Source organism: Candoia aspera, chromosome 1 (assembly GCF_035149785.1).
Source record: "Candoia aspera isolate rCanAsp1 chromosome 1, rCanAsp1.hap2, whole genome shotgun sequence".
In the NCBI taxonomy this organism is placed as follows: Eukaryota; Metazoa; Chordata; class Lepidosauria; order Squamata; family Boidae; genus Candoia; species Candoia aspera.
The window spans coordinates 183,250,930-183,269,591 of record NC_086153.1 but is presented as its reverse complement, the minus strand read 5'-3'; the positions used below and the strand labels follow the sequence as shown (position 1 = coordinate 183,269,591).

At 39.3% G+C, this 18,662-nt stretch overlaps 1 protein-coding gene across 1 annotated transcript in view; it reads right to left on the bottom strand.

Annotated features, from left to right (window-relative positions):
• COL5A2 (collagen type V alpha 2 chain) overlaps window positions 1-13,953 on the bottom strand; it is a 149,938-nt gene extending 135,985 nt beyond the window's left edge. Inside the window, exon 1 of the mRNA XM_063318081.1 lies at window positions 13,502-13,953. Coding sequence (XP_063174151.1) covers window positions 13,502-13,604 — 103 coding nt within the window. The 5' untranslated portion in view covers window positions 13,605-13,953. The remainder of the gene's footprint in view (window positions 1-13,501) is intronic.
• Between the last annotated feature and the right edge of the window lie 4,709 nt (window positions 13,954-18,662).

The following is an 18,662-nucleotide window of genomic DNA, read 5'->3' as shown; positions in this document are numbered from 1 at the left end:
AAGGCAGGGCAGTCCTGAGTTTCTTTCTCACCCATTCCTCCCTTTCAGCGCCAAGCTGGTGTTTATAAAACTGTTCTTGCATTCCTTCTTCTTCAAGCCTATCTCCCTTACAACAGCCCACGGCTGGATCCAATCCATTTTCAAATTAGACCTTTCCTTTGTAGGCTTCTCCCCAAACAGCCCATTTGGTCCTGTTCTCTTCTGTTTGTTGAGAATTATCCTGCTGATGGACAGACAGACAGAGGGACAAGCACTCTTACATGCAACATTCATTTGGGCTGGCAAGAATAAAAATAATTTGAAAACCCTCTCTCAGGAAAGTATGTTCAAAAAGGTCATGAAGTACAGAGAGGAAATAAGTTTTCCAACAGTCAGAATTTCCCAGCTTCAGGTGTCCTATCCCTGGCTTGTCATCAGTAAAATGCATTCAGCAGCAGGCTCACAGTGATTTCATTGTGGGATAGACCTCAATAAAGGGAAGGTATGTGGTTCTGAGGGATGGAAAATGCATACCAGGAACTGAAGATGAGAGATTTAAAGGCTTTGAGAAGGAAGTGAAAGGGAGGAGTTTAGAGTAAGCTGAGTTGTTAGTCTCAATTTTGAGTGTCTACAATAAATATTTATGAGGTAACCTTTGTCCTTTGGAATTTATATATTATAATGCTCTATTTTGCAGGAGGAGAGCATGTGCTGTTTTACTATTTCTCTAACTTTTTTTTAAAAAAAATCCTGTTGTGAGTTTGCATGCTCATAGGGCTGTCCTGCTTCTTTCAGCTTCTTCTGGGAAATATAAGGTGACCATGCAGGGGATGGGGGGGGGGGTATGTGACAAAAGAGGAATAAAAATCCATGCTTCTGGGAAATAAAGCATTTCCTGAACATAAAGAGTGGGATTTAGCCCAGCCTTAAATCAAAGGATAACTTGGCACTGGCAGCATTTGACAAAGTGGACAGCCTGCATTTTTGATGAAAGGGATGAATAAAAATAGACTTGCAATTATACAGTATGTGTTCAATTCTCTATGATCAAGTTTGAATTATAGCTCTAAGAGTCAACATCTTCTGGGCAGCCACATTACTCTGTTGGCTCCTACTGCCTTCATATGTTCCGTAGTTTGTCATGTTCTGCAAATTATGCCAGTCTGTCTGAACTCCATGCATCTTCCATCAATGCTTCACTTTCTTTTTTCTCATGGAGCCAGTAAGTGCTTCAGTATTCCTTTATTATTGCCAAATCAAGCTTTCAAGCATCTGGAAATCATCCTTCAAAATTTCTACTAGTGAGATGCTGCATTTATCTTAACCAGTGTGACTATTCCTTAGGATAACATTTTTTTAAAAGAAAGAAACAAGAAAGTATTCGTTGACTTATACAACCAGTTTCTGGCTTTGCATTTATGAACTATCATTCATCATGAGTTACTTCAAGGCTTTAATCCATTCTTCATAAATAGCACTACTGTCCTTTCTCTGTCCATTACATCATATCTTCGACCTTCCAGATTTTTTTCATAAACCAACCTAACCTCAATTTTTATGAGCAACATTGACTTTTTTTTCCCATTAAAATAATAACAATAATAATAATAATTCATCTTCCTCCACTAATTTTCTCCATCTGAAGGTCTACTACATGTACAAGAACTAAGGGTTTTTTCCCAGGTCTTAAAACATTCTTCTTAAGGTCAAGTGTGTTAACTGCTATGGCCACCACTTGGAAACCATTACCTTTTTATTCTAATTATGCAAGATAATTGCACAATTTATTGATTGATTGATAAAACAATATGTTGGTCACGTAACCCATCATAAGAAGGAATGTTCAGTGTTCTCTACATGGACTATGTAACCTTTTGATCAGGCTTCATTCATTTTAGCCTTTTCAGCCCTGGACCATCATGTAAGGCACTTTATATGATGATCTGTTTTAACTATCACATAAAACTGTGATTAAGAAAACATCACTATAATTAGGATTTGTGCTATATTTGTATTTACAGATCAGGTTTTGTGCAAGTTGCTAATAAATCATAAAGAAAAATCGTGGTTTGGCAAAAACATTTAGCTTGCTATATAAATAGTGCAAAATAATGCCAAACAATGCTTTCTTAATTGTCAAACTATGACAAACCATTATTGTGGTTCCCAAAGCTACTTCTATCATGGTTGCAGGAAAAATATTGTGAGACAAAGAAACCAAAAAATTAAGGAAGACAAAAGAAGCTCTAAAGTATCAATTTCAATACAACCTATTTTATAGAGTCATGAAATATTCTCTGTCAATATCAGTGTGGAGCTATTGGTACATATATCAGGCTAGTCTAAAGCATAAACCATATTTTAACCATGGCTTGGTGAACAAGCTCTGGCTGTGGTCACACTCTCTAATCTATGAATTCAGTTACTTGCTTCAGTTATTTTCAGTAAGAGTTGTGAATAAGATAATCAGAAACTTTTTTAATATATATTTTACTTTAATGGGAGGAGGGGATTTAAAAGAAAAACAAACAAGCCAAAGAACATAATCCGATAAAAAATGCAATAAAAATACATTTTGTCAAATTATAGTATTGCGAACTAACTTTATTTCCTCAGAATAACTGTAAACATTAAATATAAACTGTAGTGTACTTAAAGCACCTTAATTATCTATATCACCTACAGCCCTTAGTAAAATGCATTATACTTTCATCTGAATGTGCCTCAAGATATAATTAACCAAGATTATAACATGTGGATTGCAATACCTGATACTTTAATAAACATGTAACCAAATGAAATATCATGCCTTACATTTGAAAAAGATGGGAATCTATATCAAAACATAGCAGATTAAATATTTTAAGTGATAACCCGCTCTATTTTAAATTGCTATAAAAGATGCCGTGAAATGCTTTAAAAGATGAATTGGAGATGCTTTTCATCTGCCAACTTTATCCCTCTTTTCCTGGGTTTACTGGCTAACCTGGATGCCTAATAACAAGAGCAAAAGTATTTCAACTGGAAGGCCAAAGTACAGAGCCAAAATCTTTTGGAATGCCATTTAATTTAACTGAACTGATCAAGGGCAGACATAATTATGCATTTAGACAAAAACTAAAAGAGCAGAGAGAACATAAACATGAATTTATTATGAAAAGGTTTTGTTTTCTCTTCTTCAAAGTTGTTAACATAAATCAAGGTTTTGTCTTCGGTTCTAGAACTGAAGTAAAAGTGGTTGGGCTAGGACTGAAGAAACCAAGATTAAAATCTCTATGCAATATCGAGACTTTCACTACCTTATGTTTTTTACCCATCTTGTTGAATGGTTATGAAGACAAAACCTATGCTTGGGAAACAAGCGTACCACCAGGAGTCTCTAGGATGAAAGGCAGGATATTAAAGAAAAAGTGAATAAATAAATATGAGCTCCATCTGTCCCTGTTTATCAGACATTATTTTCTGGACTCTGTTCTTCTTAAAACATTCCTTCTGCTTTTCATGGTGAGGGTACTAGTGGGTTCAGTAATGGTTGGTTGGTTGGTTTAAAGAAGGTCCAACTCCAGAGCAATTCTGGGCAGCTTACATTTTTAAAAAGTAAGAAACAGTAAGAAGCAGAGGAAACAAACTCCGTATACTACCAAAAAAAAAAAAATCCCACAGAGCCTGGAAGAACATCCAGGTTTTTAAAGACTTCTGGAACACCATCAGGGTAGGAGCCACACTGATCTCTGGGCAGGTTCTGGGACAGACCTGGGCCCTGATAGATGGCAGTTGAATCAATGGGACCCAAAGTGCACCAACTCTGCCCAATGTTACTGGACAGGCAAAACCCATGGAATATAGGACAGCTCCTCAAATATCCTGGCCCTATGCCATAAAGAGCTTTATAGGTGATAATAAGCACCTTGAATTGAGCCCAGAAGCTCACTGGCAACCAGTGCAGCTCACAGAATGTGATACCACGTGGGCATACTGTGGCATGCCCATCTCTGCCTACACTACTGTATTCTGGATCAGTGTGCTTCTGGGTAGTCTTCAAAGGCAGCCCCATGTAGAACAAATTCCACACAGAGTCCCATCACAAGGTGACTAGGGCATGAGTGACTCTCTTCTTACACAACCCAATCCATTGGTGCAAACCCAAGCAGATCTACATATAGAGATTTGGAATACCTGCACATGTTTTTTCCCATCCATTCCAGTCCCACAACTGCTTAATGGAATGTTACAGAATTAAGGTTATATATATATTGTTGCTGAATGATCTCTATAAAACATTGCACATGTGTTATAAACAATGCTACATTATAAATCAGGGGCATCCTCGGGACAGAATCAAACAAGTCAGGATGGTGGCTGCAATTAACTCCGGGTGGTCAGGATGATGGCTGCCAATTAAAGCTCTGTGGGGTTTTGATCAATCGTTGTGGCTGCCATCATAACTTTTTTTACTTTTTTATTTCCCCCATTCCCCAGATATCTTGCTACAAATCTCAGTCTATTAACGGTTATTAGTTTAAGACAACTGTTACGGTCGCTTAACTAATCTGTCCTAGTTTAGATAATAATGAAATAAGGCTCTTGCAAGATAAATTAATGCAACTTGCATAAGGCAAATGCCTTCAGGAACTTTTTAGGATCAATCTCTAATCTTTTACAATAGGCCCAAACAACTGTCTGGGTTGTTCAGACACTGGCAAATAATTATTTACCTTTAAACAGAAAAGAAATCGTGATATGAAGTAGAGAAAAAGGAACATACAAATCTAAGTTTTAGATAGAGAAATTATTATTTGGTATTGCATCTGATCATGGAGAAAATCTATCTATGTGGTCCCTAAGAGACAACGCTGACTTGATGCCACAGAGTCAATTACCCAATTGCATCTGAACCACTCACATTGGCCTTGCTTTTTCCATACCCCATCCAACCCAACATAATAATATTTTGCTAGTCATATAATAAACCACCACAGGACTGGGTGGTGGTGGTGGTGGTGGTGGTGAAATTTAAAAATAATCTCTGGGGAGTCAAAGAAAGTAAGGATTTTTAACTTCGATATCCATTTGCTTAGCATATTTTCATTAATGAAAAATGACTGATTTCCAGAGCAGTGACTTCTGAAATCTTATTTGTTATTTCCTTGATGGTAACATTGCAACATTTTATAAACTAACTAGTAAATCCACTAACTCGTAAATCCAAAAAAACACAAAAGGGAGGAACCCACAAAGCACAGCAGATGAAATGAGGACATCTAGGCAGCTGTTTTGAAAGGGAAAAAATGTATTACTAAATTCCTCCCCCTCCAAATCTGTATGCCAAATATTTGTTTATTAAATGCTAATTCAGATGTATAATCATATTCATATTGTAAACAATTAAACCCACATAACTATGAGTTCCTATAGCTAGGACACTGCTTACCCTTGACTTCATTCTTTTAACCCACCTCCTCCTATTTAGATAGTGTTTGCTTCTTTCTGTTTGCCCCTTCCCCAAACTTTCAAGTGCCAGATGGCATCATTTTGCCTTAAACAAGATTTCAGCTGTGCTATTGGTCGTCCCTGAAGTCAGAGGTTTCAGTGAGTGATCTTCCACAGTGCTTTAACTATTACAGTAGTATTGTATTGTAAGCATTGACTTTGGCCTGTTAGTTAAAGGAGTACTGTATGCTAACTCCAAAGTGACCTAAAAAAAGAATGATATAGATCAGAGTTCAGGGTTTGTTAGTATGTGGCCATTCTTCTTTTTTTTTTTACTTTACAGACCCCTGATCACCTGACTGTGCAATCTTGCAGCTCTTAATTAACTGAAAACTTTCAATACTATTCACATTCAGTGGCAGCCCTGGGGGTGATTGGTGGTTTAAGGATGCTCTCTCCACCTTTTAGTTTCCCTCTTTTATCTTCTATTTTTTGTATTTTTTTGTATTTTTATAATGGTTTTTATAACTTTTATTTGTAAGCCGCCCAGAGTCACTTTTATAGTGAGATGGGCAGTGTATAAATAATGAATGAATGAATGAATGAATGAATGAATGAATGAATGAATGAAAAACTTGTGAAGGAAGCCTGCTTGTACAAAGACACAGACCTCAATCCATATTCTCTTGGGTAAGATATGACTCTTTGAACATGTTCAGGATCATATCACCGTAGCGTCTGCCACTGCTAGGGAGCAAAACCTTGGTCATTCTAAAACTATCATCAGAAACAGTGAACTGAGGTGGGGAAGACAGATGACTACCATCTCTGTCTACCAGAGATGGTGGAGGTGGAATTGCGAAGAAGTAGAAGCCCAGGAAAAGTGAAGAGTTCATTATATTACTCATATAATAAACCACAGGATGGGGGGGGGTATTTAAAAATAATTTCTGGGGAGCCAGAACAGATGTTTTGGGTAGAGCTATTTTGGTTAGGAAGATAGATGATGGCAGCAGAAACTATCAAGCTTCTACCCCAGAGCAGGAGGGAGATTCAGAAGACCCCTGGGACAGGAGATTTGAGGCCTTCAGACTGCTACCCTATTGGCCGGGCCATCCACTACAGAGTTGCTATGGTTGTAAAAGTCAAATAAAATAGGATATGAATGATTCCATTTTTTATAAAGGGCTACATAGTCTCAACCTTTTAGCTATTTTATGACCATTTTAAAAAATAGACTTCCTTTTGGCATTTGAACGTATGTGCAATGTTTTATAGAGGTTATGTCTTTACACACTCCTGTGAATCTTGTTGCACTTCCAAAACAACAAAAGCAGACTCTAAAAGGATTATTATTTCTTTAATAATAATAATAATAATAATAGAACAGTGATTGCACTGAAAGTAAACGCTTCAATGTCTTCTTTTTCTTCTGTAGCTTTTTACAGCCCAGGAAATTCCATGTGTCTTGGGACTATAACTTCCAAGATTCCCAGTCACCATGGTCAACAGCTATGCTGGCTAAGAATCATAAGAAATGTAGTTCCAACACTTCAGGAAGGTGGGTTGGGAATGACTACTCTCTTTATAAACTTTTCTTGTCCACACAGTTGGATAAAGAGGTGATATGAAATAACTTTTTCTCAGCCCCCAAGTTTCTGAGATTCTTTAGTTCCTGTAAAAGAGGCATAGTTTTTTCTGCCTCTTTTGTTAGGAATTAATCCATCCTACATCCACCCCAAAGGAAAGAAAGAGAAATAGTTTTGCCTTGTTCTTTTCCTTTTTTCCTTTTTCTCTCTTTTTAAAAATAAATGTTTTCTTGCTCACAGCTGTACAGGATGCCTTACCATTGTGGGTGAATTGAATATTCTTGTAAGAAGGATGAGGAAGAAGGGAGAGACCCCTGTGCATGTAACAAGCTCTGGTTTTAAAGAAAAAAAATCCCTAACAGCTGGCTAGCAAAGTAGGCCTCTTATTCACTCCCCTTCTTTTATTTTCCTCCTTCCTTCTCCTTCTGGAAGGAATTCCCAGCTTCCCATTTCTCGTTATTCCACTTTATACTATCCCCACCCCCCACCCCTACCTTTACAAATGAGATAAATATAAAGGAACAAAAAATGCAGCACAGCATTCGCTCTCTCTTTTTCACTTAATTCACAGCCTTTGCACCAGGAAAGAACTGAAATCCAAAGATGTACTTCCATTTATGCAAGGTATTATGCACTCTCTTGGACACAACCTTGCACCGCATCATGCAATGTTTACCACAGCTTTTTCTGTGACTATTTGGTACAGTAATGCTGCCAGAATTTTTCCACTAGATAGCACATCTCCAGATGCAGCTCTCAAGCCATCCATCCAGGATTTAAAACAAAATTTGTAGTTCCATTCTGCTATGCCTTTTTAGGACGCAAGAAGCAGAAGAATTGACATATTGTCATTTGTTTTAGTTTCATCCAGAAGCTGTGCTGCTTTCCCTTCTTTTCTACAAAAGAGGCCATTATATATTACATCTTGAAAAGGAGCAGATCTTGTGTGGTCTAATCATTCAAAGAATCAAGGGAGCAAAGGAGCGATGCTAGGACTTCTAATCTCAATTATGGTTAAACCATTTAACCTCCTGGGGCTCCGTTAGCTCAGCTGAAAATGAGGGTAAATCCTGCTTTAAACCAGGGGGCAGAGATGGATTTTCCCAGGTAAAGAGATAACAAACTAGTTGCTTTTTGGCAGATTTATGGAGGGATGGAAGAGAAGATGTGGAAAATAATGTAAAAAATGAAAAAGCAGCAATCTAATTTATTCTAAGAAAAAGGTACCTAACAGCAAATGTTCCCAAAAAGTAATATTGTGTGGGATAACACACTGAATAACAATGATTGGATTAGGGAAAAAATGTAAGGAAAATTTATAAAGTTACTAATACAATTTTAGGACTGTGGAAGTCCCAAAGAAATAGAATTGTGCATTGGAGATATTCAGTCTCTAAAGTCTGTGGAGCTTTTAATGACTTTTATGCTGTTATTTGTGTGGTTCTGTTTGGGCATTCATGGTTCCCTTTCTATATAGTGTGTTCCTTTAACTTTGTAAGCCTCACAATGTCTTTTTGGAGTCAGGCACCTTCGTAAACAAACCAACCAACCAAGAAATCCTGCCTCATCGTCTAATCCTAATGTTAAATCCTAAACAGAAATATGTTTAATTAGAAATAAGCCCATAATTTTCAATAGAATTTTCCCCTATATAAATGTACAACAAATGCAATCTGGTATAATCTGTTTATCAACAACGGTTCATGAATAAGATGAAATGATTTCTAGTTCATTATAGCAAACATTTTAAAAATGTTTTAAATATATTACAGGCTGAATTAATGCACTGTGCTAAACCATAAAGTGGTTTATTTGGGAGTTTAGTGTTTTGTGCAACCCCAATCTATTTAATAAACTGTTGTTAAACAAATCATGGTTTAAAGGAACGTGTGAAATCTTTGCTTTTTTTATGGCCTCAGATTCATAGTGCTGTTACACTTGGAAGCTCAATTCAGTTAATCATGAGGGAAGGTTCCCACAAACACCCTCTCCCATTTAAAAATATGGGATTTCAGGAGCATACAGGTTTCCATCATCTGTACCTGTTTGATACTTATAAACAAAATAGGAAAACATGCAAAGCATAGCTTTTGGAATTCTTTCCAACTCCTTAAGAATAGCTTTGTTTGGGGTCATGTGACCAGAAAGGAGAAAGGCAAGGAGCTTAGAATGAAAGAGTCACCAGCATCTGTAGCTGCCGCCCAACTGCTGTCCATATGGATGCATTGGGGAAATGTTTTTCTTCACAGCCCCCAGCTGATCCAGCCCATTTTTAAATTTGAGCTTTCTTTTGCCAGCGTCTCCCACCATGCCAAATTTGGTCCCATTCTGTTCTTAGACAGTTATCTTGCTGGTGGACCAATAGACAGACAGAGACCAACGTTCTTTCACATAATTCCTTTCCAATATTCCATTGGGCTGGAAAGAAGGAAAAGGTTTATGTAAACTGTTTATCTGAGGTCCAATACAGTACTTCTCATTCTGCTCTTTAGATCTGTCTGAATGGGAAAATGTCTATCTCCCCATATTACAAGTAGGGTCCCCTTGGTAAATTCAACTTGCCAGATTAAGACACAAGCTCTAAGGTGAGAATGTGCAACTTCTCTGGGGATGAGGACCATGGCTGAACTTGGAATCATATCCTGGGCCAACACTCTCAAAATCAGGTAGGTTCTAGGATAGAACAGGACATGTTCCCCATGTATTCAATAATTGTCTATTCTATCTCCAGATAACTTTTTGAGGGGTCTAAGGAGGACATGCTCAAGGTTTGTGCACCCCTGCTCTAAGCCAAAGCTTTACAGAACTGTTCCCTGGGATCTCTTATGGGCTAGTAGTGCAGCTTGGGTGATCCTTTCAAACCCAAAAATTCAGTCTGCCAGGTTTGCAGTGAAATGACAGCATTGGTGGCATAGGAGTTAAGGAGATACAACCATGTTCACATTTGTTTATGTAAAGTAAGGAAACAATTTTCAATGGATTCCTTGGCATTCGTATGAAACATGCACTATCTGCTTGACTGGAACCATCTGGGTTGCCTTTGCTCTGAATGTATTCATTATAGCATATCCTACAGGCATTTCTGGCATGCCTTTCCTTGATCTATCCTTGGCATCTTATTGTAATTTATTGTATTCCTTTGAATAAGGTTGCATTTTTCTGTAATATGGGCTTATTATCACTGGCATAACTTGGCAGGTAATCTTTACTTTTCTTCCATTGCTGTTAAAGCTATTTATCGTCTGGTAAACTAAGTTTTTACTTAACTGGATTTCATCATCAGGAGAAAAAAATGTTTTCTTCTATAGTAAATTGGCATGAAGACATCTTCAATACTCCCTGGCTCCCATTTTAGCTGTATATTCCCTATAGAGCTGTCATTATACCACTGCTATTTAGAAAGCAAATATCACAATTTTGCTAGCATTTTCTTAAATTGTAATATTCTATGACCAACCATTATTGTGCTAAGCATCCAGAAAGTAATTCTTACCTAAAACTTATCATCATATGAAGTAGAAATATGGTATAAGCAAGGAGTCTAGATGCAGGCCTGAATACACTTTAGCTTTATTTGCATATTTCTCCTTCCACTCACTTAAAAAAAACTGAGGGAAAAGGATTAAGCTTGCAGAACTATGAGTAACGTGTCTGGTTCTCACAATATAAAGTAGAGAAGTGCCAAATAGATGTAGAAATTGCCTCTAATTCTGCTAGCTGTAATTTCCAGTTTCTGCTAACAAAGTTATATAAATAACTGCTTCTTCACTTAGCAGATAATAATGTACATTAGTTAGTAACAATGGTCCAAAACCTACCTTACTAGAAGGTAAGCCCATTGACTACTATGGGTCTGTCTTCTGAGTAAACATATACATAGGATTTTGCAGCAAACTCATGTTACTGACATCTGATTTGACTTCTCTTGTTGATCACACAATGACAAACATCCCTTCAGAAGTTCAAGCAGGAATAGGCAACCTGGTACCCTTCAAAGGTTTTAGATTTTAAACTTGTAGCTGTTCCAGTCAGCATAGCCAAGTACAAGGGATTCATCACATTGGAAGAACACAGGATTGACTCTGCCAGTTTGTAAGTCTTTAGATTTTATTTCAAAGTGGCAGGAGGAACCTGGGTTGAGCCTACAAGCTTCTGCAAGAAGTATCAACAGTTCTTCTGTTCCTCTACAGGCCTACATGAAGAGTCTAGCTACATGTCCTACTAAAAACACTGGTAGCAGCAAGGATTTAGGTTTACCCCTTGAAAAGCTGCCATGTCATTCAGTACCACCTTGTAAACATATACTTGAGGCCCTAGTTTCCCTTGAGGACTTAGGCAAAACTTAGGGATTCCAAGCTTCTTTTTCTTCCCTGAGTAGGCATTCAGTGATGGATCCCAGACATCACCCCATTTCTAGAATTACCATCCAGTTGGCAGAGGGAGCTGTGGGAAGAATTGACATTCTGGGAGCTGGCTGGTCAGTAGCCCTTGCACTGTCTGGCCTGGGGATAATCCCATATGAAATACAATGTACAGTATTACTTGGACTTATGAAAATGCATTGCTTCTGAATTAGAGATCATGACATCAGATAATCCTTACCATGAAACAAGCTGGTAACCTTCCACTGAGAACAAGGATACAGCTGGGCTGAGTTAGGTTCTGATTTTAGAAGGCTGGCAGCCCTCTAAAATGCAAGGGCTTAATCACATTATTACATGAGACAACAATTAAACATTTCAGTCCTAGTACAAGTAGCTCCTATTTTGGTCTCGTTTGTTTAATATAAATCTCTCCCCATATGACATATAGTGGAAAATGTGTTGCCCAATACAAGATCCCTGGCTTACCCCCAGGCTCTACATATACAAAACAAATGGCATGTACTAACCTAACCCCACTTAGACAGCTTGTTCAGGGCATGCTTTTTAATTTCTTTGGCAGCTAAAAATCTTGCACTTAAACTTCCACTGTCACCTTTTATCCATCTTTTAACAGTGAGGATGGACTGGCTAATCTGATTCACACTTGCCCAGAAATAAGCCCCATTAAATTAGTGGAACTTAGTACTTCCTAACAGTTACAAAGGGTTGATCTGCAGATCCCATTAATTCCATGACACACATTTCAAGTGAAGGCTGCATAGGATTGAGCCGTCAGTTTGGGTAGTGGCCTTGTCTTTCCATTGCAAATCTATCTCCCTGAAGCATGTCCCACTGCAAATCTGACATTCTCTTAGAGCCAGCTCAGATTACATAAAGGGCACCCCCTAGAGGTCTACTTGCACAATGTACAGCACAGAAACATCCTTATCTTAAGACTTATTGGACTTTTCAGGGGTGGGGGAGACCTTTGACCTTGTTCATATTTGATTGTCCACCCAAAAAGTTGGATACAGTATGCAATGTCCCCCTGCCCAAAAGTACCCAAGTCATTTTAATAATGCAGTCCAACCATCTGCAGATACACATGCAATATGCGCATGCACACACACACACACAGGCACACACACTCATACAAATCTCATCCACCATTCCAATTTCTGATAAATCAGTGTAGCATTTTAGTAAATGCAGATAAGCAGAAATCCTTGTCCTTTTCACAGTTCCACTTGAGTTTTCGCCTAGCCAGAACAAATTCAGAACAGCTGAATCCAAGTGGGTGTCACAGAAAGCCATTTAGGAACCCTCCCAACATTAACCTTGAACTGATATGAATTGGAAGCCAACATGCTGGCTAAGTGGAATCCATTGCCATGCCACGAAGACAAATACGATGCTTCCTGACTAGACTTCCTGTCCTCAAGCACCAGGGAGCAAAATGCAGGGTGCTGATAACACAGCCAGAAGGGTGAGAAAACAGTGTGTCACAAAGTCTGGATTTCATCAAGACAAGTCACTGAGGGAAAGCGGGGAATGGGTATCTCCAAGAGGCAAAGGGACGGAGAAAGTCAGAGAAGCAGAGGGGGGAAAGGGAACTAAAAAAAGAAAGAGGTTCTGTGCAATTCTCCCTAACAAAGAATTGAATAAAACAGATGTAGTTTAGGCAGTGCAAAAGGACTCCACCCTTCCAATTCCTTGTGTTTACTTCTCTCCCTCTCCCTCTCCCTCTGTTCAGAAAGTTTAGGCTTGTCTCCAAGGACTGCATTTCAGTTTCATCACAACTGCTTTCTTTTGCCACAAACAGTAATAAGACTTCTTTTTAAAATGTCTTACACAGAAATAACACCAGACAACTGCATTTATCCCTAAGAGCTCAGTGGATTTTTCCCCATTGTTCTTCCTCTCTTCATTGTCCACAGAACTGTGCAAATGGCAGAGGGAAAAAAAATCCTTACTTTTTAAAATCTGTCTCCCATTAATTGACTTTTCAGCTTCCTATCAATCGCCTAGTTCACAATATACACACACAAACATACATAGAGCATCCTGCACTTCCAAGTCCACTTTTATTCCAGCTTCAAAGTATAAGAGTGACACTCGGCACTACAAAGAGAAACTCACCCCCCTCAAACTCGTCCTCTTCTTGTGTTCGTATCGTCCCCAAATGTCCTAGAAAAGCAATAAGAATGACAAATGTTCTTCTTTGGGTCCAGATGGCCATCATGTCTAAATATTAGACATGTATATCCTCCTCGTCCTGAGGCGAGGAAAAGTGCAAAAAAAAAGTGTAAAAAAAATTATTTGGGCATCATAAAGCCAGCTCTTTTCTTTCAGCACTCCCACAGGACACATGGAAAGCCTGCAAGCTCCCCTCTTGCTTGCTTTTTCCTTTTAACCAGCTCTGGTTCCTGCACCGCCTGCAAACACTTTTCTCCCCTCAAGTGATGCAGCTTTAAATAGGAAGAATGCTGCCTCCAGTTCTTTGCCTGCCCCCTTTCAGCGTCTTCAGGCTAATAATCATCCAGTCCCTGGCAAGGAATCGCGTGATTGATGGTAAACAATCGAATCAGGACAAGCTCCGCTCTTCTTCCCTCAAACTTTTCCTCTTCTTCTCTTCTTCTTTTTTTTTTTACACACAGTTTCTGAGAGCAGCTACCTCTCCCTGCTGTTGTTCAGGAAAAGCTCTCCCTTGAAAGAACGGGTTGGGAGCCACACATATTTGACAGAGAAGAATTATTCAGCCGTTCAGACTGTTGGAAAATGAGGAGGCAATGAGATGCTGAAGCGCTCTTTAGATAGTAAAAGACCAAAATACAGATGTGGAGGGCTCCTAGGATGGGTCAAGAAAAGAAAGAAACACTCACTTCTGAGAGGAAGCATTCCCCTTCCTAGGTGCAGCTAGCCTCAAAATTCCTTCTTCTGATGTTGCATTTGTAAGGCAGTCTTCCCCAACTTGGTGCCCTTCGCATGTGCAGGACTTTCCTGCTGGAAATTATGGAGAATGAAGTCCATTCCTATCAGAAAGCATCAAGGTGACAAAGGTCATTCAGATGCTTCCCCATTCACCTCAGTTTCAGTAAGCCAGAGGCTAGATCCCAGTTCTCTCTGGGAAATTGCATAGCAGTGAATTAAGGAATACTGAGGGCTGTTACACAGACTTGCTGTTAACATTTCTACTGCTCATCACTGATACCTTTCTGTCCGGAGGCTGCTGTGATTGATAGACAGACATGGACACGGACACGGACACGGACACGGACACGGACACGGACATGGACATGGATGGATGCTGCCTACTGCCCAGGATCATAAGGCTTCAATTTCCTTTTATTCATTCAATCAATTTTTAGGGCCACCACACTGCCCGCTGACTCAAGGCTTTTTATATCAGGCCACTGGCAAGAGTCAATTAGAAATAGTAATAATGTCTCTTTGGTGGCCTTTTCAGAGCTGATAGGTAATCACATGCTTTGCTTCATAGTAGGTGACTTAAAGATGCCATTCTAATTTCCCTAATATAATGTTTGTTTAGGGAATTATGGGAAATTTAGAAAGCAGCTCCCAGGCACAGCTAGTTAACTGCCAGGACAAGTGATACTGCTGAGCCCTGCCAGAGTGGTAGGACTCAGGCAGTCATCCAAGTCTGCTGTATGAAGATTTGTTGTTTATTCATTCAGTCACTTCCAACTCTTTGTGACTTCATGGACCAGCCCACGCCAGAGCTTCCTGTCAATCGTCCTGTCAGTCGTTGCCACTCTAGGATATCATCCATCCATCTTGCCCTTGGTTGGCCCCTCTTCCTTTTGCCCTAGCATCAGAATCTTCTCCAGGGTGTCCTGTCTTCTCATTATGTGGCCAAAGTACTTCAGTTTTGCCTTTAATATCGTTCCCTCAAGTGAGCAGTCTGGCTTTATTTCCTGGAGTATGGACTGGTTTGATCTTCTTGCAGTCCAAGGCACTCTCAGAATTTTCCTCTGTGTGAGGATACTTAGGACAATTCCACACAGCAGCCTAAGCTGCATGTCTCTTGCGCTGTTCCCAGCTGTTTCTTAAACTTTGCAGAACTATGGGACCATGCCTCCTCCAACTGACCAGGAACCAAAAGGGTGTCAGGACTGAATAGAGCATGATGGGAGTGCATTGATTTATTGGGCCATCATTCGATCAATTGCAAGATTGTTTTTAAAAATTATCACTGCTAACAAGCACAGGATATTGTTGCCTGGAGCCCAGGATGAAATGGCTACCCAAGACAGTGAACAGCTGCTGGAGGGGATGGGCCATGCCAGGCCACACTAGAGATGGGCCAAGGAGGAAAAGGTGTTCTGCCTGTAGACTATTCACCACTGACAGAAATGTATTTGCTAAGAGATTATCACAAGTCTGGACCATGGGGGTACATTTTAAAAAAATGAAAAAGAGGGTAACAAGTTTTAATAAGCCCTAGAAACAGTATGCAATGATGTGTTTTCTGCACATTATGGGTTCACAGATCGTAGCAAATCATAATTTGGTTTGGTTTTGATTTAGGCTGATGTTGAATTCTGCCACAAGGATTTGTAAACCATACCTACAGTATAGTTCTCTTTTAAATATGTACCAGGCCACTATGATGCAACACATGAATCCAGCCATTAAAATAGAATCCCTTCCATACACATGGTGATCTTAAACCATGCCACAGCTTTCGGTTTTCCTACAGAGAGTGAAGTGGGTTAGTATTAAATGACCACAATTCTGCATTCATATGCAATCCATTTCCCTCCTGTAGTATTATATCAGCAAATATAAATTGGGCCTCATATTAAGTGTCATGCATGTATATACATACGTATGTACTGTATGTATTGGGTTTTGTGTACTCCAACCTCAGTCTAGGCAGTCCCTAGAGTCATCTTCATTTACAGTCAAAAACAAGAATTAATATGATGCCGTCAATGCTGTTAAACATCATTTTCCTTTGCTACAAATTGTCCGTTGCTACCTGTTGCTGGCTCGTTGACCTATCCCCAGGAGTCCTCCACATCTGTACTTCTTTCTGATATTGGTACAAACTGGGAGAGGGGCTTTGTGAACATATGGAAAGAGGGGGTAGTGGGTGAAGGGTTAATGCACATCAATTCCTCATCAATCCACTCTCCTGAACTTTCTCTTCCCTTGCATTAAAATATAAACACAAGAACTCAGAATTCCTTGTTTGTCTTCTTTGACCCCCATTCTTTAGACACAAAAAAGGGTGAGAAATAAGACACATACTCTGCCCTAATTTAAGCATCTGGAAGCTCTATCAGAAATATGTTTTAGTCTATTGTTTTACCATCTGCACATTAATGCATGCCGAGGAATACTAAATAGGAAGTATTTCACATACTTCAAGGATGAAGCAATAAAAGAACAGATCAACAAGGCAAAAGAAGATACAAAAGGGGCACAGGAAGACCAACCCACAATTTTTCTCCCTCCTGAGGCAGAGCAAATGGCACCTCTTGGCCTACTCTTGTTGAAGCACTTAGATCCCAACACCAATCAAATTCTTTTAACAAATGAGGAGAAAATACCAGAAATATTTTCTACTCCTGACAATAAAAATAATAACGAATAAATACCAATCAATTTGACTGAGCTGCTGACTCAGTCTACCTAAATGGTAGGGCCAGCTTTGGACAGAAGGGGTGGGTGTCATCACCTGATCATTCGAGTATTCACACATACACAGTCAAGAGGCTGGATCTCTTTGAACTGTTTTAATGAAGCGTAATGAACGGTACAGAAGGCAAGCTGCGAATAAAGATTTCCCACTCAAACCTAATTTAAAACTACATCCCCTTAGTTAGTCCCCTTTCCCATGAAGCATGTCACTCCCCCTCCCATCCAGATGTATTCCTGTCGTATCTCAACCCCGCATCCTTGATGTGCTCCATAGCCATAATAAACCACTTTACACTACAACTTCACACCCCCTCCCATCTGGCAACATGAGAGAATGAAATGATGGGAGATGCCCTGATAATGGTTTCTGTGAAACCTTTGATCGGGGGATCAGACAGTGGGGCAACTGGTCTTGACCTTAATCCTGCATGGCTTCTTGAATGTGCCTCTTTCAATATTAGACAGTACTGAGCACAAATGGCTGAGGAGAAGTTTGCGTTTATATGTACGTTCCCATGGAATCACCAGAGCTTTGAATGCCCAACTTCCCTTTAGCAGCCAACACTAAATCATGGGTATCAGATTCCCCCCTTTTTCTTGTTTATATAAGTAATGCATACAGGCAGAAGCTGGTATCTTTTATTATGGAAACTGATGTGACAAGTATTTCAGCCCTCAATGATTTATTCAGTTATTGTATTTCAACAATTTGTAGTTCATCTTTCAGGGGGAAAAGCTCTGTCAATGTGACTTGTACTGCAATAAGCGGGCCTTCTCTGCAGTGGCGCCCGCCCTATGGAACACGCTGCCCCTGGAGGTGAGATTGGCCCCATCGCTCCTGGCCTTTCGGAGGAGTCTGAAGACCTGGTTCTGCCGCCTCGCTTGGGGCGGAGAGGGGAATAGTTCTACATGGGGATGGCTGCGATAGACCACTCCTCCCACACATGGACTGCTTTAGATTCTTGTGCCACTTGGACTTTTTTATTTTTACTTTTATTTATATTATTTATTATTGTAATTTTATATTGTGGATTTTATAATTGTTGTTTTAATTGATTACTGTAAACCGCCCAGAGTCCCCTGAAGGGAGGAGATGGGCGGGGACAAATTGGAAAAATAAAAATAAATAAAATAAAATATAATAATAATAATAATAATAATAATAATAATAATAAGGCTAAATAATTGCAATCCACAAAAACTCAAATATGCAAATATCTACTCCATTGGAATGCAATAGGTATTCGAGCTAAAACTGTAAACCTGTATTCTACATCCCAGGCACATCATTGTGAGTGAAAATGTGGCCAAAAAAAGAAGAATCATCATCATCTTTGGAGCTCTTTTAAAAGTCTGTCATGATTGGGCTTGACTTGCCCAAATTGGCATAAATTCCCAGACATAAATGTCATTATCAAAGATGTCCTTTCCCCTGTGTGGCTTTTTCAATCCCTAAACAGGGATAGGAAGGGAGAAATATCATCTGGCAGAACTTACCCAGTATAGGCATCTATCTGGATTCTTCTACTTTGTATTCTGTGCTAAATTCCAACATGGATTGTAAGAGAACAAGACAAGCATTGCAATTAGATACACCACTGACATTATTTGTATAATTATAATGGGTATAGTG